This window comes from Hyperolius riggenbachi, chromosome 2 (assembly GCF_040937935.1).
Source record: "Hyperolius riggenbachi isolate aHypRig1 chromosome 2, aHypRig1.pri, whole genome shotgun sequence".
In the NCBI taxonomy this organism is placed as follows: Eukaryota; Metazoa; Chordata; class Amphibia; order Anura; family Hyperoliidae; genus Hyperolius; species Hyperolius riggenbachi.
This window is the reverse complement of record NC_090647.1, coordinates 545,507,941-545,531,052: the sequence shown is the minus strand read 5'-3', so window position 1 is coordinate 545,531,052 and position 23,112 is coordinate 545,507,941. Positions and strand designations below refer to the sequence as shown.

Here is a 23,112-nt window from a genome sequence, read left to right as displayed (position 1 = left end):
TCGAGAGCAGCTACCAAGGAATCCTCCGGATCATTTAGGTAGAGAAGTGTGTCATCCGCATATAGCGAGATTCTCTCTTCGATACACCCCACCGGAATTTCCCGAATTTGGGTGGATTCTCGAATTTGTATAGCCATGGGTTCAATTGTGAGGGAAAAAATGTATGGAGAGAGCGGGCAGCCCTGTCTTGTTCCCCTGTATAGCTGGAAGGGTTCCGAAATATTATTGCCCGTGCGTATCCTAGCCTTGGGGTTTTTATATAATGCTTGTAACCATTGAATAAAAATAGGGCCAAAGCCATAACGGTGTAAAATCTCCCAGAGGTATGGCCACTCCACCGAGTCAAATGCCTTCTCGGTGTCCAGCGAGGCAACCACCTTGCGGCTGGACACCGAGGGGGCCAAAGAGATATTTGTGAACAGTCTGCGTAGATTAATGTCTGTCCCTTTATTGGGCATAAAGCCTGACTGATCCCCGTGTATTAGCTTAGTAATGATTGTTTTGATCCTATTCGCTAGTATTTTGGCGAGAATTATAGCGTCTGTATTTAATAAAGAGATAGGTCTGTATGACCCACAAAGCGTTGGATCTTTTCCTGGTTTGAGGATAAGGATAATTATTGCTTCTGAGAATGATTCTGGTAAAGGATGACCTTCCAGCAGTGGCGTCCCTTTAATAGGGCGCAGGAGAGCGTGCCGCACCGGGTGACAGCAGGCGAGTCAGCTGAGGGGGGTGTCAAAAAACGTCAGCCAGCCCAATAGGCGAGTCAGCTGAGGGGGGTGTCAAAAACCGTCAGCCAGCCCAATATCATTTAAAACACCTGGCTGCACTCACTGCGCTAAGCACGGACACGGACGGAGGTCCGCGCTCAATTGCAGCCTCTTTCCGTCTAGGCTAGTGGTCAGAATCTGCGTGGCTCTTAGATCACTTACGTGTGGCTCTATTAAATTTTCGCTGTAAGTAACAGTTCTGCAGAGCCTGGCCTGCAGAGACTCGAGACATTACCGCCCCTTAGCTCCCTTCAGCCATCAACTTACAGCCCCCGCCCAGCCTAAAGACAGTCCCGCCTCTCCAACTAGCCCAGCCAGCCAGTGTAGCCCAGCTTCAGCCTCAGTCCCGCCCCTTTTTTTCCCAGTGGCCAATGCTGCCCTATCAGTTTCATTTTGGCCACGCCCCCCGCACATGGCAAGCTGGGACTGGAGAGATCTACGAAGTACGAACAGAAAAAAAGGGCACTGTCAGGATCCATCAAGTGAAGGGATGAACTGGAAGCCAGGTGACAAGCACAGCCTGCCAATTGTTATCTGTACAGGGCTTTCCAGGTTCCCTAGCTGTGGTAATGCCCTTTCCTCCTGCTGCAGCTCAGATTACACTGGCAGCCCTGACAATGGAGAGGCTGCAGCTGCAGATCACACAAGTAACAACATACACAGGGGAGCTTCTTCCAAAGTCAGCTTGTTTCTCCCCTTGTGCTGCAGACTAGCAGGACTGTCTGTGACTGTGCTCAGAGCTTGCCTCCCCATGACTGTGCCTGTGTGCTTACATGACACTAGACATGCTGCCTTCTTCCTCCTCTCCTCACACTGCTAAGCTTTCTGTCTCCTCCATCCTTCTGTGCAGATAATCTTTCTCTCATCCCCCCCCCACACACACACTCCTATCGCCCCCTCACCTCCTTACCCCCCCCCCCAATCTATCTCCCCCAATCTCTGTCTTCCCCACTATCTCCCCCTCATCCAGTGGCAGACATACGGCCCTGAAGTTCCGTTGCTTCAGGGGCCCATTAAGTATTTTTTTTAAAAAAAAATTTTCCCCTTGGGGGGCCCCGACTCCTATCCTCCCTCCCTCCCTCACCTCGGGGGGCCCCCCTCCCGGTATGCGCGGCGGGAGACGGCAAATACAGGAAGTCTCCGGGGCTCCAGGCAGGCGCTAGAGGCTCAGCGGCCGCTTGGTCTCCGACGTCTCCAACTTTATATACTGCTCGTTACTAAACCAGGAAGTAGCGAGCAGTATACAGAGTTGGAGACCATGCGGCTGAGCCTCTAGCGCCTGCCTGGAGCCCCGGAGACTTCCTGTATTTGCCGTCTCCCGCCGGCCCCCCGAGGTGAGGAAGGGGGGGAGGATAGGAGTCGGGCCCCCTACCCGGATAGCTACCCACCCACCCGGCTACCTACCCACCCGGCTACATACCCATCCACCAGGCTACCTACCTACCTACCCACCCGACTACCTAACCACCCACTCGGCTACCTACCCACCCGGCTACCTACCCACCCGGCTACCTACCTACCCACCTGGCTACCTACCCACCCGGCTATCTACCCACCCACACACCAGGCTTCCTACCTACCTACCCACCCGACTACCTAACCACCCACCCGGCTACCTACCCACCCACCAGGCTACCTACCCACCCGGCTACCTACCTACCTACCCACCCACCTACCCGGCTAGTTACCAACCTACCCACCAGGCTACCCACCCACCAGGCTACCTACCCACCCACCCGGCTACCTACCCACCCACCCGGCTACCTACCGACCCACCAGGCTGCCTACCTACCCACCCACCAGGCTACCTACCCACCCAGCTAACCATCCACCCACCCGGGTACCTAACCACACACCCACCAGGCTACCTACCCACCCGGCTAAGGGCTACCTACCCACCCACCAGGCTGCCTACCTACCTACCCACCCACCAGGCTACCTATCCACCCAACCACCCATGGGAGCTGCGCGCCGGATGGAGGCTGGGACAGGAGGTCTGCTGCTGCAGGTGAGTAAATGTTTTTGTTTTTTTATTTATATTAGCAGGTGTATGTTCTGGGCAGGTCTGTAACATGATTGCATGTATTTTCTGCGCAAATCTGCCGACATGATTGCACGTATTTTCTAGGCAAATCTGCCGACATGATTGCACGTATTTTCTGGGCATATCTGCCGACTTGATTGCACGTATTTTCTGGGCATATCTGCTGACATGATTGCACGTATTTTCTGGGCATATCTGCTGACTTGGTTGCACGTATTTTCTGGGCATATCTGCCGACATGATTGCACGTATTTTCTGGGCATATCTGCCGACTTGATTGCACGTATTTTCTGGGCATATCTGCTGACATGATTGCACGTATTTTCTGGGCATATCTGCTGACTTGGTTGCACGTATTTTCTGGGCATATCTGCCGACTTGATTGCACATATTTTCTGGGGATATCTGCCGACATGATTGCACATATTTTCTGGGGATATCTGCCGACATGATTGCACATATTTTCTGGGGATATCTGCCGACATGATTGCACATATTTTCTGGGCATATCTGCCGACTTGATTGCACGTATTTTCTGGGCATATCTGCTGGCATGATTGCACGTATTTTCTGGGCATATCTGCTGGCATGATTGCACGTATTTTCTGGGCATATCTGCTGGCATGATTGCACGTATTTTCTGGGCATATCTGCAGGCATGATTGCACGTATTTTCTGGGCATATCTGCCGACATGATTGCACGTATTTTCTGGGCATATCTGCCGACATGATTGCACGTATTTTCTTGGCATATCTGCCGACTTGATTGCACGTATTTTCTGGGCATATCTGCCGACTTGATTGCACGTATTTTCTGGGCATATCTGCCGACTTGATTGCACGTATTTTCTGGGCATATCTGCCGACTTGATTGCACGTATTTTCTGGGCATATCTGCCGACTTGATTGCACGTATTTTCTGGGCATATCTGCCGACATGATTGCACGTATTTTCTGGGCATATCTGCCGACATGATGTGTATTTTCTTGAGAAAACCTGCACAATTATGTGAATATTCTGGGGAAAGGGTCACCAAAACTTGGGCCCACTATCTTTGCGTTGCACTTTTCAAGGGAACCTGAGGTGAGAATAATCTTGAGGCTGCCATATTTCTCTCCTTTTAAGCAATACCAGTTGCCTGGCTGCCGTGCTGGTCCTCTGCCTCTTATTCTTTCAACCATAGTCCCTGAACAAGCATGCAGCAGGTCAGGGGTTTCTGACAATATTGTCAGAACTGAGAAGATTAGCTGCATGCTTGTTGCTGGTGTAATTCAGTTTATTACTGCAGCCAAATAGATCAGCAGGGCCGCCAGGCAACTAGTATTGTTTAAAAGGAAATAAACCCTCACCCCGGGTTCACTTTAAATTACAGTTAGCTCCGCCCTCATCCGGTCATTGCCACGCCCATTTTTTTGCCGCGGTGCTACGCGCCGCAGGTTCTATCCGCACCTATTTTTTGCCGCACTTCGCGCGCCGCAGGTCGTAGGGGCCCCACAATTGCAATTTTGCACAGGGGCCCACTGCTGGCTGTGTCCGCCACTGCCCTCATCCCCCCCCCCCACTCTCTCCCCCTCTCCCATTACTCCTTTTTCTTTCATGTCTACCTCCCCAGCTTTCTCACCAGCTGCCACTCCATTAAAATGAACCTGAGATACCTGGGAAAATGGCAGTATTAACACTTAGGGCTAATTCACACTACAAGAGCTTTTTAAATGCTAGAGATTTTGAAAAACTCTTGCTAATGCAATGCTATAGGGGATTTTTTTTAAATCACTTTGCTCAAGTGTGATCACACCCATAGCATTACATTAGCAACAGCTTTTAAAATTACAAAACCCTTAGAAAAGCTCTTCTAGTGTGAATTAGCCCTAACATGCAGCTTCCCTTCACTTTTCTGGGCAAATCTGCCGACATGATTGCATGTATTTTCTGGGCAAATCTGCTGACATGATTGCACGTATTTTCTGGGCAAATCTGCTGACATGATTGCACGAATTTTCTGGGCAAATCTGCCGACATGATTGCACGTATTTTCTGGGCAAATCTGCCAACATAATTGCACGTGTTTTTAGGGGAAAATCTGCTCACATTACGTGTATTCTCTCGAGAAAACCTGCACAATTATGTGAATTTTCTGGGGAAAGGGTCACCAAAACTTGGGCCCTCTGTCTTTGCGTTGCACTTTTAAAGGGAACCCGAGGTGAGAATAATATTGAGGCTGCCATATTTATCTCCTTTTAAGCAATACCAGTTGCCTGGCTGCCGTGCTGGTCCTCTGTCTCTTTCAACCATAGACCCTGAACAAGCATGCAGCAGGTCAGGGGTTTCTGACAATATTGTCAGAACTGACAAGATTAGCTGCATGCTTGTTTCTGGTGTAATTCAGTTTACAACTGCAGCCAAATAGATCAGCAGGGCTGCCTATTGTTTAAAAGGAAATAAATATGGCAGCCTTCATATCACTCTCATCCCAGGTTCACTTTAAATTACAGTTAGCTCCGCCCTCACCCGGTCATGGCCATGCCCATTTTTCACCACAGCGCAGGTTATAGCCACCCCCATTTTTTTATTAGCTACCTATGCTGAGGCCAACTTTGGGGGGGGGGAGCCTACACCTAGCATGCTAGTCTTTTTTTATGGGGGGGGGGGTGTCTTTTAATACCCAGCACCGGGTGTCAAATGCCCTAGGTACGCCACTGCCTTCCAGTACATCATTAAATAGTGAGCATCGTTTAGGGGCCAGAATACCAGAATAGCATTGGTAGAATTCAGAGGGGAGACCATCTGAGCCGGGGGTTTTATTGGGTTTAAGGTCCCCTATGGCTTCCTGAACTTCTTCGATGGAAATTAGCTTGTCGAGATTTGCTGTGTCTTGTGCAGAAAGGGTTGGCATGTCTATGTCAGTGAGATAATTATTAAGATCGTTAGAGGTATATCGAACTTTAGAGGAGTAGAGGGTTTTATAAAAGGCTCTAAAGGCAGCATTAATCTGTTCAGGGTCAGCCTGTGGGAGGTTGTTACAGTCTAATATGGTCGGAATAGCTGTAGGGGCAGCAAAGTCTCTAGACAGCCAGGCCAAAAGCTAAAGGTGGCCATACACTGGCCCGATTCCCGTCCGTTTCGACAGCAGATTTGATCCTGGGATCCTGGGATCGAATCTGCTGTCAATCGCTTGCGCTAAACGCACCCGCCGATCCGATTTCCTCCCGAAATCGGATCGGTCCGTCGATCGCGCCGTGCGGGAAATTACCCTCGATCGCCCGGCGGTAGGAGCGCGTCGCTTGCGGCGTACGATTCGGGCCCGATGCGACGCATGTATACATTACCTGAAGCTGGCTCCGGGGTCCTCTTCTCCTCGCTGCACCGCATTTCCGCATGTCCCAGTTATACTTCCTGTGTCACTCCGGTGACCAGGAAGTTGAAATAGAGGGCGCTCTATTTGAACTTCCTGGTCACGGAGTAACACAGGAAGCGCCGGGATGGAGCAAGAACAGCGGTGCGGTGCAGCGCGGAGAAGACGCCCGGGAGCCAGCCTCAGGTAATGTATACGGGGGGGGGGGGAGGACAGGCGGCAGGAGCAGCTAAACAGATTGTGATCGGTTTCAGGCTGAAATCGATTCACAATCTGTTTGCAGTAAAGGTGGCCATACGATCCCTCTCTGATCAGATTCGATCAGATAGGGATCTGTCAGCTGGTCGATCTAATGGCACATCGACCAGTGTATGGTCACCTTTACTGTTTTTGTCACCAAATTCAAAGATACGTTGCGTCTGGTGTAGGAGGGCATTTTTAGTTAAAGAAACAAGTGCAAGCTTCCATTGCCTGAGTATCTGTTGCCAGTCTCTCCAGCTGTCAGGGGTGTTAGTCTGTATAAAAATCCTTTCAGCCTCTGCAGCCTGAGTTTCTGCAGATCCATTCTAATAGATAGCAGGTTCTCAGCACACAGAACAGCTGCAGTGAAATGGACAGAACTTTTGTTACAATACTGGCTAAGTAACCGCAAAGTGACCGCAGATAGTACTGAGGCTGAAATCGCAGTGCAAGAAGGTTTATTTAAGGACTCACTGTATACAAAATGTATGCAAGGAAACCAAAACATTACCATTCGCACACTAAACCAGTGAACAGGGGCGCCGCAATAGAGGATGCAGAGATTGCGATTGCATTGGGTCCCTTGTGCCAGAGGGGCCCCTGAGACAGAGGGCCCCCCGAGAGGCCCTCCCTTAACCACAATATTAGCTCTCTATTGGTCCTTTCCTGGTAATAATAAATTCTATAAATGCTTTGAATAGCTGTAATCATTGAACTGTTCCCCATCCCTTTCTAGCACCTCTGACACTCGTTGTTCTTGTCAGGCTTTGGTGGTCCATATCAATTATGTACACACAATATATAGCATAAGCAAATATCATAACTCCACCCCCAAGTGAGTGTCTCACTTGGGGGTGGGGTTATGGAATTTGCTTAGGCTATATATTGTGTGTAATAGAATTCTATATATTGTGTGTAACTGTATGCATTGTACCACATGCCTTGAGAAAGGGGGACCCTGCGAGGCCCCCAAAACAATTGTCAGAACTAACTGTGGAATAATTGAACAGTAAAAATATTTGAAACTGCATAATGGTGTTCTGGTGAACTGCGTTTAAGATTGCTATAGGATGTGACTTTTCCATGGTCACCTCACCAAGCCCCCAGTACTTGACGGTGTGCCTGCTTCATTTGAAAACTAAATATGAAAGTGGAGGCTGAAAATGGGTAGTAACCAGGGCCAGAATTACCATAAGGCACTGTAGGCACATGGAAAGGCGTCTCACTTCCCTCCCCAAGTGCCTCCTTCCTGCCTTACCTATGCAGACCCCAGAGCAGAGTGTAAATGAGAGGTTACTCAACTGGATCTCTGCATTCCACTGACAAAGAGCTTCAGTCTAGTTACCTAATACCGAGGGTACCTCTGTCCACCTTATACTAAGGGGAACTTACCTATGACAGGCATGGGAAGTAAGGGAGAAGTTACAGCTGGGCCAGAAAGCACACTTGTGGGGCGGTTGTAGGTTCATGAAGGGCGCAGTCTAGGATGCCAGAACATCTGTGCCTACAGGCTCCTGTGATGTAAATCCGGGCCTGGGAGTAACACATGAATAAGGGAAGGTAATGTCCAAGGGAGCTGCTTATGAAAGAGAGCTGCTGCAGCACATGGATGTTACACATGGAAGAGAGGGCTGCACATGGAATGGGAGAGGCTGCTGTACATGGATGTTACACATGGAAGAGGGGGCTGCACATGGAATGGGAGAGGCTGCTGTACATGGATGTTACACATGGAAGAGGGGGCTGCACATGGAATGGGAGAGGCTGCTGTACATGGATGTTACACATGGAAGAGGGGGCTGCACATGGAATGGGAGGGGCACTGCTGCATAAGGAAGGGGAGTTACAATACACCTGGCCTAAGTGCTGAAAAAGTATAAATCTGGCCTTGATTTTACATGAAAGTAGCACAGGGAGTGTTGTGAGTCCCAGATATATAGGCTGCATAGAAGCAGAGGTATGCACAAAGCAGTCTGACTGTGGACTTAGGACCGCGTCATAACTGGGGAGAATGGGAGCGCTCATCTCCCGGTGTTTAGTTATTTGGGGTCCAATAGCAATTCAATCCGATGGATGGTGTTTTCCAGGACACCGCATGCAGCTTCTGGTGCTGGCTTGCAGCTTCTTTGATGTTGTTTGTATGTTTTGTTGTCGCATCATGTTTACAGCCCTAGGGCCACAGGTAAATTAACGATTACCAGCTGGGGCCCATGTGGCACTGCCATTATTCAGACCCCAAACTGTCTACGGGCCCCATATGGCAGTACTGTCTGTAGTCAGGCTGGGGCCAGTTTAGGTGTCTGACTTGAAAAGAATGTTATGTCTCCTTTATGTGCTGATATTGCCACGTGTATGGGGAGCTGCTCTGAGCAACCATTAGCAATAGCAGACAGTTGGAGAATGCTATATGGAGGTAAGTCTGACAAATTTCTGTTTCCTTTTTAGGTGTCACTACAGTTCATTCAGGGAACAACGCTTCTCTCATCTGTGAGCATGACAGAGGGAATCATTTTGTCATGTCCACATGGAAGATCAGTCTTCCCAATCGCCCGATGTGTTTTGTGACATTTTCAGTTGGCAACCAGACATTCCACAACTGCAGCGACCGGATTCACCATGATGTTGGATTTAAACAGATTAACCTCAGCATTGTGAACGTCACCATCTCTGACGAAGGACATTATACCTGTGAGGCTCTGAATGAGACAGGACATTCGACTTATAATTTTACACTAGAAGTATTAGGTAAAAACTTTACTAACAATACTTACTAGTCATGGATGTATTTCGAGTCATTTTCCACAACCCCCTCCTGACTGCTCCAGGCAAGAAAACCTGTGTTGTTCATACATCTTGCACTGACACTGTTTTACTTGTATTGCTGGATAAGATTATCTGGACTGTTGTAAATCGTTAGATCCTGTTCTGCCTGGATAGGGAAACGCTTAAAGGACTTACGAGGTGAATGTCATAAAAAAGTTAATTACCTTATTGCAATATCAGACTTCAGGGCAGACAATCAGCACCACCTCAGTTTCAGGTGCTCTCTTATCTAAACCCCGGGGTCGCCTGATCTGATGGGATTAGAATTTAAACAGCAAACGCCTGCGCAGTTCGCTTAGCTGCTGGTGCGGCTGCGCAGGTTTCCAGCCCTGTCTGCGGGCCGTTTTCGCTCCATGTGCTGCGCTGTGATTATGTCATGTGGGCTTCCCCACGTGACCGTCCACATGACTACGTTGAGTTCCTCGTTAGCCGCGCCCCCTCAGCATACACTAGCAATGCTGAGCCAGGCACCCACTTCCTCAGGCCAAATAGCAGTGCCTAACAGTGCTTGTAGCCACAAATAAGGTGCCTCTTTGAGAGGCACCTTATTTGTGACTACAAGCACTATTAGGCACTGCTATTTGGCCTGAGGAAGTGGGTATGCACCCACGAAACACGTTGCCAGTGCAATAAAATTCTATTAATACGTGAATTTGTCTTCATTGAGGTAAGCCACCTCACTTTTTTCATTTTATTTGTCTTTAATGCATTTTATCTTCTGTGGGTGTCTCTTTCCCCTTTATCCTGTGCCTTTACCCTCCTTTTTGGAGGGGGATCAACCCTCTTTGACCAGTTTAGGTCATTTGAGGTTTGCTTTTCAGCAAGAGTGCGACCATCACCAGCGCCATCTGGTCACCCGAGTGGAGTCGGGGTTATACATCTCCACCTGCTTCTAGTAGTCGGTTGCCCTTCTGCAACCCACCTTTGTGAGTATAATCCATCCGCATATTTTACATACTTCTGGTACTGTGACATGCTGCACCATTTGGGCTCCTGTTGTCTCTGTGTTTTCTTTCTGCAGGGTGCAATTTTTTATTATCCCTTCTTTTTGACCGAGTGGGGATGGTAAATTCCCTGCAGGCTTATACGGCGGTTGCAGGAACTGCAACCCACATTTGTGAGTATATAATCTATATGTATATAAGATCGGATGTATGTGTGTATGTATGTATGGGCTGGTGCACACCAAGACCGGTTCTGAGCGTTTTTTAAAACACTTGGGGATAGAAGACTGCTTGGCTAATTTATTTCAATGAGCTGGTGCACATCAGAGCACACCTGAGTGGGAATCGCTACACATCGTAGCAAATGGCAGTGTTCTCACTGCCACGTTTGCGGTTAGCGGTAACCGTAAACGCGCTGCATGCAGCGGTTTGCCGGCGATTTGCGTTTCGCGATTAGCGATTGTGATTAGCGTTCAAAGCACGCTAATCGCAATCACTCCAAAAACGCTGCAGTGTCCAGTGATTTTTCCGCGTTAATCGCGGGAAAATCACTCCCGTAAAACGCCGACGGTAATTGCTGGCGTTTTGCGATTATAGGTGTGAACAGGCCCTCAACCCCAAACGTAAACTCAGGTCCTGCAGCATTTTTTAGATTTCTCAAGCATTTCTGCCTCAATGTTAAGTATAGGAGAGTGGAAAACCGCTCTGAAAAATGCTAGATCAGAGTGAGTTCCAAGCGTTCTTGTTACAGAAGCTGTTCAGTTACAGCTTAACTGTAACAAAATATAAAATCTGCTACACAAGAACGCTCCAAAAAAACGCTAGGCATGTTTAGAAAATCTCTTCATGCCTAGGAATCGCTCTGAAAATCTGCTACTAAAACCGCTAGCGTTTGCAGATCTGCTAGAGGTTTTTGGTGTGCACTAGCCCTTAGTATGTGTGTATGTATGTGCAGCGATCACTCGAAAACACCTTGACCGATTTGAACGAAACTTGATATATAGAATGTCTCTCAGATCTCGCACATGCGCACCTGGGATGATATGTTCTGGGGATCTCGTGTCCCCCTTGCACACGTGGGCGGAGCTACAAACAGCAAATCAGATTTCACCCATTCATGTCAATGGAAAAAATGGAAAAGGCTGCCATTCTCACAGTAATCAAGCCAGAGTCCCCACACCTGGCACAGTTGGTCACTTGGTGACCGAGTTTACAAATCAAGGAAAATAGGGTGGAGCATAAAACAGCCAATCAAATTTCAGCCATCTATTTTTAGTGCGAAAATGTAAACTGCAGCCATTTTTAGACTGTTAATGGCAGTGAGATTAACTATCCTAGCGTTCTGGACGAGCTATGCTCGTCCAGAGACGCTAGAGGGCACCGCTCAGGCCCCGCTGGGCCGATTTTGATTAAAAAAAAATTTCAAACATGCCGCTAGCACTTTGCTAGCTGCGTGTTTGCCCCGATCACTGCCGCTCGGCGCCGATCCGCCGCTACCCGACGCGAAAGAGGGCCCCCCCGCACACCCCGTGCACAGCCTGGCCAATCGCGCTAGGCTAGCTACATGAAAGGAAAAAAAATCGGGCGAAAAAAACCCTCCCGCGGCCATGCAGCCGCGGGAATTGAAACGCCCAGCAGGTTAACACAAACAGCCAATCAGATTTCCTTGCTGGATAAACTGACTCCATTCACACATGTTTGATTCCAGGAGCCTGAAAGCTCACAAACTTGGTCACTGAGTGACTGTGTCAAGGTTACAAAAAGTGGGCGGAGCTAAATACAAATTTCACAAGTCAAATATAAACTGCAGCCATTCTTACACCGTTAATGGCAGGGTTCTCAAACTTTGCACAGTTAGCCACTGGGTGACTGGGTTAATATTCAGGAAAATAGGTGGAGCCTACAACAGCCAATCAAAATTCACCTGTTGATTTTTAAGGGGAATATTTACAATGCTACCATTCTTACACTTTTAATGGCAGAAGCCTCAAACCTGATACAGTCAGTCATTGACTGGGATCTAAATTCACTAAAGGGGGTGGAGCCACAAACAGCCAAACAGATTTGTTAGAATGATTTCAGCCATTCTGTTATTAGCAGGGTTCTCAAACTTGACATAGTTGGTCACTGGATAACTGGGGTTCAAATTCAGAAAGGGGGTGGAGCCATAAACAGCCAATCAGATTTGTTTAATTTTAATGGAAATATACAAATTATTGATACCAAGGACCCCAAACCTCATAAACTTGGTAACTGAGTGACTGTATGTCAAGGTTAGAAAAAGTGGGCGGTGCCAACAACAACATTTTTTACATGGCAAAATATAAACTGCAACCATTCTTACACTGTTAATGGCAGGGTTCCCAAACTTGGTCACTGGAAGACTGGGATTAATATTTAGAATGTGGGTGGAGCCTACAACAGCCAATCAAAATTCACCTATTGATTTTTCAAGGGGAATATTTACATTGCTACCATTTTTACACTGTTAATGGCAGAGGCCTCAAACCTGATACAGTCAGTCACTGGGAGACTGGGGTTTAAATTCTGATTTAAATTTTAGTTTTGTTTTCTGATTTAAATTCAGATTTGTTTAATTTCAGTGGCAAAATGTAACTTATTGATGCCAAGGACCCCAAAGCTCATAAACTTGGTCATTGAGTGACTGTATGTCAAGATTAGAAACAGTGGGCAGAGGAAAAAACAATTAACTTTTTACATGGGAAAATATAAACTGCAGTCATTCTTACACTGGTAATGGCAGGGTTCTCAAACGTTGCACAGTTGGTCACTGGGTGACTGGGATTAATATTCAGAAATGTAAGTGGAGCCTACAATAGCCAATAGAATCAAAATTCACCAATTGATTTTCAAGGGGAATATTGAAATTTCTGCCATTCTTACACTGTTAATGGCAGAGGCCTCAAACCTGCTACAGTCGGCCATTAAAGAGGAACTCCAATGAAAATAATGTGATCAAAAGTTTTTGCAATCTATATATATAAAATCGGATGTATGTGTGTGTGTGTGTATGTGTGTATGTGCCGCGATCACTCGAAAACGCCTTGACCGATTTGAATGAAACTTGGTACACAGATCCCTTACTACCTGGGATGATATGTTCTGGGGGTCTCGTGTCCCCCCTGCACACATGGGCGGAGCTAAAAGCAGCCAATCAGATTTCACCCATTCATGTCAATGGAAAAAATGTAAAAGTCTGCCATTCTCACAGTAATCAAGCCAGAGTCCCCACACTTGGCACAGTTGGTCACTTGGTGACCAAGGTTACAAATCCAGGAAAAGCGGGCGGAGCATAAAACAGCCAATAAAACAGCCAATCAAAATTCAGCCATTCATTTTAAATGGGAAAATGTAAACTGCAGCCATTCTTACACTGTTAATCGCAGGGTTCTCAAACTTGCCACACTTGGTCACTGGGTGAATAAGAGTAAGATTCAGGAAAGTGGGTGGAGCCTACAACAGCCAATCAAAATTCACCTGTTGATTTTCAAGGGGAATATGTACATTGCTACCATTCTTACAATGTTAATGGCAGGGTTCTCAAACTTGACACAGTTGGTCACTGGGTGACTGGGATACATATTCAGAAAGTGGGTGGAGCCTACAATAGCCAATAGAATCAAAATTCACCAATTGATTTTCAAGGAGAATATTTAAATTGCTGCCATTACACTGTTAATGGCAGAGGTCTCATACCTGGTACAGTTGGTCACTGGGTGACTGGGGTTCAAAATCAGAAAGGGGTGGAGCCACAAAAAGCCAACCACATTTGTGTAATTTCAATGGAAATACAGAAATTATTGATGCCAAGGACCCCAAAGCTCATAAACTTGGTAATTGAGTGACTGTATGTCAAGGTTAGAAAAAGTGGGCAGCGCCAACAACTACATTTTTTACATGGAAAATATAAACAGCAGCCATTCTTACACTGTTAATGGCAGGGTTCCCAAACTTGACACAGTTGGCCACTGGGTGACTGGGATACATATTCAGAAAGTGGGTGGAGCCTACAACAGCCAATCAAAATTCACCTATTGATTTTCAAGGGGAATATGTACATTGCTACCATTCTTACAATGTTAATAGCAGAGGCCTCAACCCTGATACAGTCAGTCATTGGGTGACTGGGGTTAAAATTCACCAAAGGGGTGGAGCCACAAATAGTCAATCAGATTTGTTAGATTGATTTCAGCCATTCTGTTAATGGCAGGGTTTTCAAACTATACAGTTGGTCACTGGATGACTAGGATTGATATTCAGGAAAGTAGGTGGAGCCTTCAACAGCCAATCAAAATTCACCTGTTGTTTTTCAAGGGGAAAATTTACATTGCTGCCATTCTTACACTCTTAATGGCAGAGGCCTTAAATCTGGTACAGTCAGTCAGTGGGAGACTAGGGTTTAAATTCTGAAAAGGGGGTGGGCCAAAAAAAGCCAATCAGATTTTTTTAATTTCTTTGGTAAAATGCAACTTATTGATGCCAAAGACCCCAAAGCTCTTAAACTTGGTCATTGAGTGACTGTATGTCAAGGTTAGGAATAGTGAGCGGAGCCAAAAACAACTAACTTTTTACATGGGAAAATATAAACTGCAGTCATTCTTACACTGTTAATGGCAGGGATCTCAAACTTGACACAGTTGGTCACTGGGTGGCTGGGATTAATATTCGGAAAAGTAGGTGGAGCCTACAAGAGCCAATCAAAATTCCCTTATTGATTTTCAAGGGGAATATTGAAACTGCTGCCATTCTTACACGGTTAATGACAGAGGCCTCAAACCTGCTACAGTCAGTCGTTAAGTGACTGGGGTTCAAATTCTCTAAAGGGGCGGAGCCACAAACAGCCAGATTTCTTAACTGGATAAACTGCTTTCATTAGCACAATTTTGATGCCAGGAACTCGAAAGCTCACAAATTTGGTCATTGAGTGACTGTGTGTCAAGGTTACACAAAGTGGGTGGAGTCAAAAATAGATTTTTTTTTTGGGGGGGGGAGGGGGCAGGGAATTGTAAACTGCAGCCCTTCTTCACTGTTAATGGCAGGGTTCTCAAACTTTGCACAGCTGGTTACTGGGTGACTGGGATTAATATTTAGAAAAGTGGGTGGAGCCTAAAAAAGCCAATCAAAATTCACCTGTTGATTTTCAAGGGGCATATTAAAATAGCTGCCATTTTTGCACTGTTAATGGCACAAGCCTCAAACCTGGTACAGTTGATCATTGGGTCACTGGGGTTCAAATTCAGAAAAGGGGGTGGAGCCACAAACAGTCAATCATATTTGTTTCATTTCATGGGAAAATACAAATATTTGATGCCAAGGACCCCAAAACTCACAAACTTGGTCATTGAGTAATTGTGTGTTAGGGTTAGAAAAAGTGGGCGGAACCAACACCAGTCAAATACATACACGGATAACGCCGGGTCATCAGTGGGTGGAGACAAATACAAATTTTACTGGGAAAATTTAAACTGCAGCCAATCTTACACTGTTAATGGCAGTGTTCTTAAACTTTGCACAGTTGGTCACTGGGTGACTGGGATTAATATTCAGAAAAGTGGGTGAAGCCTACAAAAGTGAATCAAACTTCACCTGTTGCTTTTCAAGGGGAATATTTAATTGCTACCATTCTTGCACTGTTAATGGCACAGGCCTCAAACCTGGTACAGTTGGTCATTGGGTGACTGGGGTTAAAATTCAGAAAAGGGGTTGGAACCACAAACAGCCAATCAGATTTTTTCATTTCAATGCAAATTATTGATACCAAAGATGGCAAAGCTCACAAACTTGGTGATTGAGTAATTGTGTGTTGGGGTTAGAAAAAGTGGGCAGAGCCAACACCAGCCAAATACATACCCGGGCAACGCCGGGCAATCAGCTAGTAACTTATTAAAACAGTTTAGACTAGTCTGGGAAAGGGAATTTGTAGTTTCCAGACCAAAGAAAGGTTTGTGTATCAGCTTATATTAACCTTAGGTAGTGGCTGGAAGGTGTACTGGCTCTGCCTCTGACACAGGAGACCAGGGTATGAATCTCGGGTTTTCCTGTTCAGTAAGCCAGCACCTATTCAGTAGGAGACATTGGGCAAGTCACCCTACTGTCCTAGTGGCTGCAGCTCTGGTGCTTTGAGTCCGCCAGGAGAAAAGCGTGATGTAAATGTTCTGTGTTTGTTTATTTATTTAGGTCTAGCCCTCTATTTACTATTCCTAACATATCACCCTACCACAACCAAACATGTTTCACCCTCTTAAAAATGGAGGCTTCATCAGGGGAAATTAAAGTGCAAGCAGTGCTATACAATGCAGTGCAAATATCAGAAAAATAAAAACTGCATCATAGCCTCACTGCTATCTTTGCAGGCCTGCGAAGATAGCCGTGAGGCTAAAGCTGGCCACTAACGGTCCAATTTCTAGCGAAAAATCGTTCGAGCGATCAGAAATTCTGATCGTAAGTGAAATATTGGAATACAATGTTAACTACACCATTAACGAACCAATCTTTGCTTCCTATCTATCACAACCAACAAGAAAATCCAAATTTTGGTTCGACGAAAATTCATTCGGACGACTTTTTTTTCACTCGTTCATAGTCAATTGTGTCCACCAATGGAGATTATTTACAACCAATCCAATCAGAATTTCTGATCGCTCGAACGATTTTTCGCTAGAAATTGGACTGTTAGTGGCCACCTTTAGATGCAGTTTTTGTTATTTTTGTTCACTGTATTTTCACTGTATTGTATAGCACTGTTTGCACCTTTCCATTTTGATATCCCCTGACAAAGCCCCCATGAAACATGTTGGGTTGTGGTGGGGTGATGTGTTAGGAATAGTAAATATTTAATCTGGGATAGAGGGTAGACATAAGGTGAATATAAGCTGATACAGCCTCTTATCTTTGGTCTGGAAACTACAAATTTCCTTTCCCAGGCTAGTCTAAACTGCTTTAATAAGTTACTTTGCCATTGAAGGTCGACAATTGCCTTTATGTGCCTTTTAATATTTGTTTAGTAAAAGCTAAGTTTTAACATATTTATAGGTATAATATTGTGTTTTATATGCTGGTGGTTTAAAATGTATTTTCTTGACAAGGTGTGGAAGTATCACCTAGTAGAAAACGTAGGGCAAAAAGTGAATTGAAAAAGGGTTTTTTGGCCCATGCGCAATTCACCTTTTTTCTCCTTATTTTTCTCCTAGGTGATATTTTCACACCTTGACAATAAAATGCTTTTTAAACCATTAAGAAGCAAGAAAAAACTCAGAATAATTTAAAAGTATTTTTCACCTTCTTTTATGTACTTTTTCAATTATAAAATGCTTAAAAGTTATTTAGAAAACACAATGAAAATTGTTTCCTAGGAGAAAACTCAGGCGAAAAATGCAATTGCATGTGGGCCCATGTCTTTATGGGCTGTCTAAAACCCAATCTGCACGATACGATTCTTTATACGATTACGATTCTATTTACGATCTGATTAAATCTGACATGTCCGATCAGGATTTGATTTGATTCAATTCGATTTGCCATTGTTTTGCAATGGCAAATCGAATTGAATTGAATCGAATCCTGATCGGACATGTCGGATTTAATCGGATGGTAAATAGAATCGTAATCGAATCGTATAAAGAATCGTATCGTGTAGATTGGGCTTAAAGGCAGCATGCCATCAAGCAATATGGAGGTCTCTCTTTAGAGCGTACGTATGTGATCCTTGAAAAAATAAAAAATCACAAAGAAGATTTACAAAGTAGATTTAATTAAATCTTCTGTTTGTGTGCTTGCAATGTGTTGTATCATGCATGGTGATCATGTTGAAAGTTTTACACACTGTGGTCTAAAATAACAAATCTGATCAGAGTACATCCTTGTACACACACTATACAAAAGTCATTGGAAGCATCTGACAAAGGACAGATTTCGCTGCATCGGCCGACAGTCATGTTTGAAAACAATGTCAAACCACAACAATGAACAACTGGCTTCTTTTCACGATTCAACTATCAGATCAACTGAGACAATTGTTGTTCTTATGGTACAAAAGGCATTTAAATTACACATGGGGCTTGATTCACAAAGCGGTGCTAACCTACTTAGCACGTCTAAAGTCTTTAGACGCGCTAACCAGGGTGCTAAGTAGGTTAACACCGGATTTCTCAATCAGATCGCGCGCTAACTTTGTGCGCGCAAAGTTTTACACGCGCTAAGTCCCATAGGCTTTAATGGGCACTTCGCGCGGAGCGCCCTGCGCTCTGTGCAGTACGCGCATAAAGTTTTACGCGCATTAAAGTTTTGCGCGCGTAAAGTTTTATGCGCGAAAAGCTTGTTTAGACGTGCTAAGGGGGTTTTCACAGGCGTGCTAACAGTTAGCACCGCTTTGTGAATCAAGCCCCTAGTCATTTAATTGGGCACATGCAGGGAAATGGAGTTAAAAGTTCATTTTCGTCAACCAATGTGATGTGTGTGAGATATATATATATATATATATATATATATATATATATATATATATATATACTGGGGGTCAAATACAAATATGAATGGAAAGACAAACATTTTTTAACATTAAATTATAAAAAGTCTTGTAGGGCACTAGTATACGGCTGTGACACTTTTCAATGAACATGAGTCCATGCCTCCCAACTTTTTGAGATGAGAAAGAGGGACACGTTAAGACACGCCCCTGCCACACCTCTGACCACACCCATGCCACACCCCTAGTCATGCATATCACAAATAATTCATAAGTAAAAGATGCAGTTTAATCATACAAACCACACTGGTCCTTTCAAATTATAATATATTATTTTATAATAAATTTTGAAAGTAAGAAATATATTCATTTAAAGAATGAGAATAAAGTTTTGTGTCAATTTAAAACATTTTTTTATAGAAAAAAAAAATAACTTTACACAGATTTGTACATCAGTTTTGAAAGAGGGACAAATGAGGGAGAAAGAGGGACAGAGGGATTTGGCTTCAAAACAGGGCCTCTTCCTCTAGAACAGGGGTAGGGAACCTATGGCTCAGGAGCCATATGTGGCTCTTTTGATGGCTACATCTGGCTCACTGGCTCAGTAGGGGTTGATTCAATAAGCTACACTGCTCAAGCAGCACAGCTTAGTGTGGCAGCGCACATACAATTTTCAAAGTAGGCATTTTACTGCTGTAGCATGCACTACTTACTTACTCACACTACCACAAAATGAACATCTGCTCCAATTGTCCCACTCTGGGCCCTGTCAGGTCCAGTGACTTTGCAGGACAAGATCCCTGCAATTTGGCCAATAGGCTGCCGGTCAAGTGACAGGCAGCCTATTGGGCCAATCAAAGTGTGGGGATCTCGTCCTAAAAAGTGAATCAACCCCCAAGTCAGCTAGCTAATTGTACAAGCTGTTAGTCTGTATTTCTCCTGTCTAAATCTTAGGGAAATTGCTGATGTTGCTGAAACTCAAGAGAAGCTGAAGACGTGTCTGACACTTCTGCTGCCTGGCGGATAAACTGTATACACATCACCATGGCAACAGGGACGTGAGCCCTACTGTCCCAGTTTGAAACATATTGTATGGCTCTCACAGAATTACATTTTAAAATATGTGGCGTTTATGGCTCTCTCAGCCAAAAAGGTTCCTGACCCCTGTGCTAGAAAATAGCCAGTTGGGAGCTATGCGAATATCTTAGAGTAAAGTCTTTTTTTGGTACATTTTTATTTTCAACCAGTATTGTCACTTGGATTTGGAAAGAGACTGAAATCATTGTTAGGTGGGATTTAGGAAATTGTGCAACAGGCATTCTTTGTTGCATGCTGGGAAATCTTTATTTTTTTATTTTTTTGTTTTTTAAATTTTTTACTTTTAGCTATTTGCATAAAGGTAATGAAAACTTTAGTAAAAAAAATCTACATATTCTCCCACAGCTCAGCCCTCAGTGTCTCTGGAACTGAACAGTGCTGGATCTCCAGAGTGCAGAGCCATTGGTGGATACCCGGCTGCAGAGATCTCCTGGATGCCCCATTCATATAACACACACACTACACAGGCTGCAGAGTCAGATCAGAGCTGGACAGTGATCAGCACATATGGATTACATGGAGACAATGTGACCTCAGTGACATGTTCTGTGTCTCATCCTACATTTGTCACTCCCTGGATCCAATCAGTTAACATAACAGCATCCAGTAAGTATACGTAATAATTATCATGATTTAACCTTCTCTATTCAAGATGAGTGATGTCGCGAGCAGCGCGAACCTCCATAGACTTTAATGGGCAGGCAAATTTCTAAAAAGCCTAAAGGGACCACGAAAGTGATGGAAAAGTTGTTTCAAGGGGCCTAACACCTGGGCTGTGGCATGTTGGAGGGGAATCCATGGCAAAAGTCCCACCAAAAATTACAGAGTTCATGCAGAGTCATGTTTCAACCGGTAAAGGGCAGAAATCACATTACCTTCCTACATTTGTGGAATAAAGTGCTTTAAAACGTCTGGCATGTGTACACATCGATCAGGTAGTGTAAGAGGGTCAGGCCCGCTTCACACTGACAGACAAAATGTCGCGTTTACTGCACAGCAAAGAGCATTAGTGATAATCACAGGTGAGCGAATCATTGTTTTTGCTAGTTGACACCTCCATGACATAAATGTTAGCCCTCCCGGCAGCAATCTTTGTGTAGTGGTGGGTAGTGGTCGCTGTGCTGGTGCGCACATTCACGGGAGTGCAGGTGATCACAGTTTTCCAGTCGGGCTGAGGTAGTACAAGTGACCAAAAAAACACTGACTTTGCAGTATGGGCCCAGTGTTGGCCTAGTAAGCTTTAGGGCCCGTTTCCGCTAGAGTGAATCTGCATGTGTTTCCTGCATGCAGCTTCACATAGACAATACAAGTGGATGGGACTGTTTCAATTTGTCAGGATTTCTGAGCATTTTTCTGTGCAGTATTTTTCTGCACGGCAGAGCCCTCAGAATTCGCTTGCATGTGGAAGGCTTCTTGCACACTGCAAGCGATTCCGATTCAGATTCCGCTTTTTAATCAGTTTTTGTGCAAGGAGCAAACTGCAAATCTGAATCTGAATCGGAAGTAAAAACAGATTAAAAAGCGGAATCTGAATCGGAATCGCTTGCAGTGTGCAAGAGGCCGAATGCAGGCGAATCGCAGGCAATGCATTTAATAGGGAAATCGCATGCGTTTTTGGCATGCGTTTTTTGCCGCGATTTCGCATGCAATTTCGCATAGGAAGCAATGTTAGTTTACAAAGGCAGTGACATGGTTAAATTTGCATATACCCTAACCTATGCGAAATCGCATGCGAAATCGCGGCAAAAAACGTATATGATTTCGCACCCGCATGTGATTTTGTCAGCGGTGATTTTGGCCGATTCTGCAACGCTATAGTGGAAATGGGCCCTTATTGATCACCTGATCTCCTTGATCCTAAAACACCTTTTTTTTTTTTATGAAACTGAATGTCACTTCCCGCAGGTCAGGTGACAGGTTTATACTGTGTGCAACAATCACTTCAAAAATAGCCCTGCCAGTGAGGCCCTATACAGGGGGTAGTAGTGGATACTAGATGACAGTAGTGGTGTTGAAGGATTTTTAGGTTATCTAGTCCGTGCACTACTTGGACCAGCAGACATGGCTCCAACAGCTAACGTGTGCACTGGAAACAAAGAACAGCAATATAAAAATAGCAAGAAAAGGAAAAGCAGCCCTTAGAAGGCTATTGGGTGAACTACTGTAGCACGAGCAGCACTGACTGCACACCTGTCTCCAACAGCTAAAGTGTACTGTGTGGACACATTGAACAGCAATATCACAAGAACAAGCACAGCCCTTACAAGGGCTATTTGGGTTATGTAGATGGTGAATTGGTAGTACTGTAGCAGCAAGAAACTGCACTGCAAACACAGAGCACAGCAAGCTAACTAACACAATATTTCTCAGCAGCACAGATCTCTCTAATCTTCCTAGCACAGCAGCCAAACGCAGACTGTAAAATGGCTGCCGCGCTGGCGTTTTTATCGGGGGAGGGAGGGGTGGTGTGGTCCAGGCTCCAAATGTTGGCTCCTTGACGATGTATAGGGTGCTGGTTGAATATGCCATATGTTCGCCTGCCGACACGAATGAGAAAAAGATGAAGTTCGCCGGCGAACAGTTTGGGCTATCTCTATTCAAGATCAAAATGCATGCTGTTAATGATGATAGATTGACTATGGCATCTCTAGGGATCTCTAAACATCAAGGCCAAAGTTAGGGCCATTTTCAATTTGCAGTGTTTTCCTGCAAGCAGATTTAGATGGGGAAATGCAGCCTGTTGAAATCAATAGGCAGCCACCCGCATTTGCATGTGGGAAAAAAAAATCGGATGGCATGCTGCATTTAAAGCAAACCTGTGAGGTTTGCAAACAAAAACTTTCTATACTTACCACATCTTCCTCTGTCAGGCGGTTCCAGCCCTGAGACTCCCGAAGCTTGTGTGCGCGCGGGTGCACTATGCCTGCACAGTAGCATGGACCCACTTGGGGTTTGGCCAAGCCCCCACGAGTGCATGCCAGTGGCGTTGCTAGCCACAAAGATCAGTGGCACGTGCCCCGGATCTATTCTGGGGTGCCCCGGATGTCCTCCAGGCAGAGTCAGCTGTGGTGCCTCAATGGCGGGCATGCTGAGAGCTATGGTGCATCAATCAGAGTTATGCTGGGTGCTATGGTGCCTCTATGGGGTCATGCTGTGTGCAGTGGTGCCTCTATAGGGGCATGCTGGGTGCTGTGGTGCCATGCTGAGTGTTGTGATGTCTTTATAGTGGCATGCAGGGAGCTGTGAGTCTTCTATTGGAGCATGCTGGGAGTTGTGGTGCCTCAATGGGAGGCCCGTGGGAGCATGGGATGGGGGTCCACTAGAAGGTCAGGGGATGCTATGGGGGAACTGGCA

General features: G+C 45.4%; 1 protein-coding gene across 1 annotated transcript in view; it reads left to right on the top strand.

The window, feature by feature from the left end:
* LOC137545106 (cell surface glycoprotein CD200 receptor 1-like) overlaps nucleotides 1–23,112 on the top strand; it is a 69,489-nt gene that overhangs the window by 24,813 nt on the left and 21,564 nt on the right. The window contains exons 2-3 of the mRNA XM_068266218.1: nucleotides 8,854–9,153; nucleotides 20,104–20,364. Of these exons, the coding sequence (XP_068122319.1) occupies nucleotides 8,854–9,153; nucleotides 20,104–20,364 (561 nt within the window). The remainder of the gene's footprint in view (nucleotides 1–8,853; nucleotides 9,154–20,103; nucleotides 20,365–23,112) is intronic.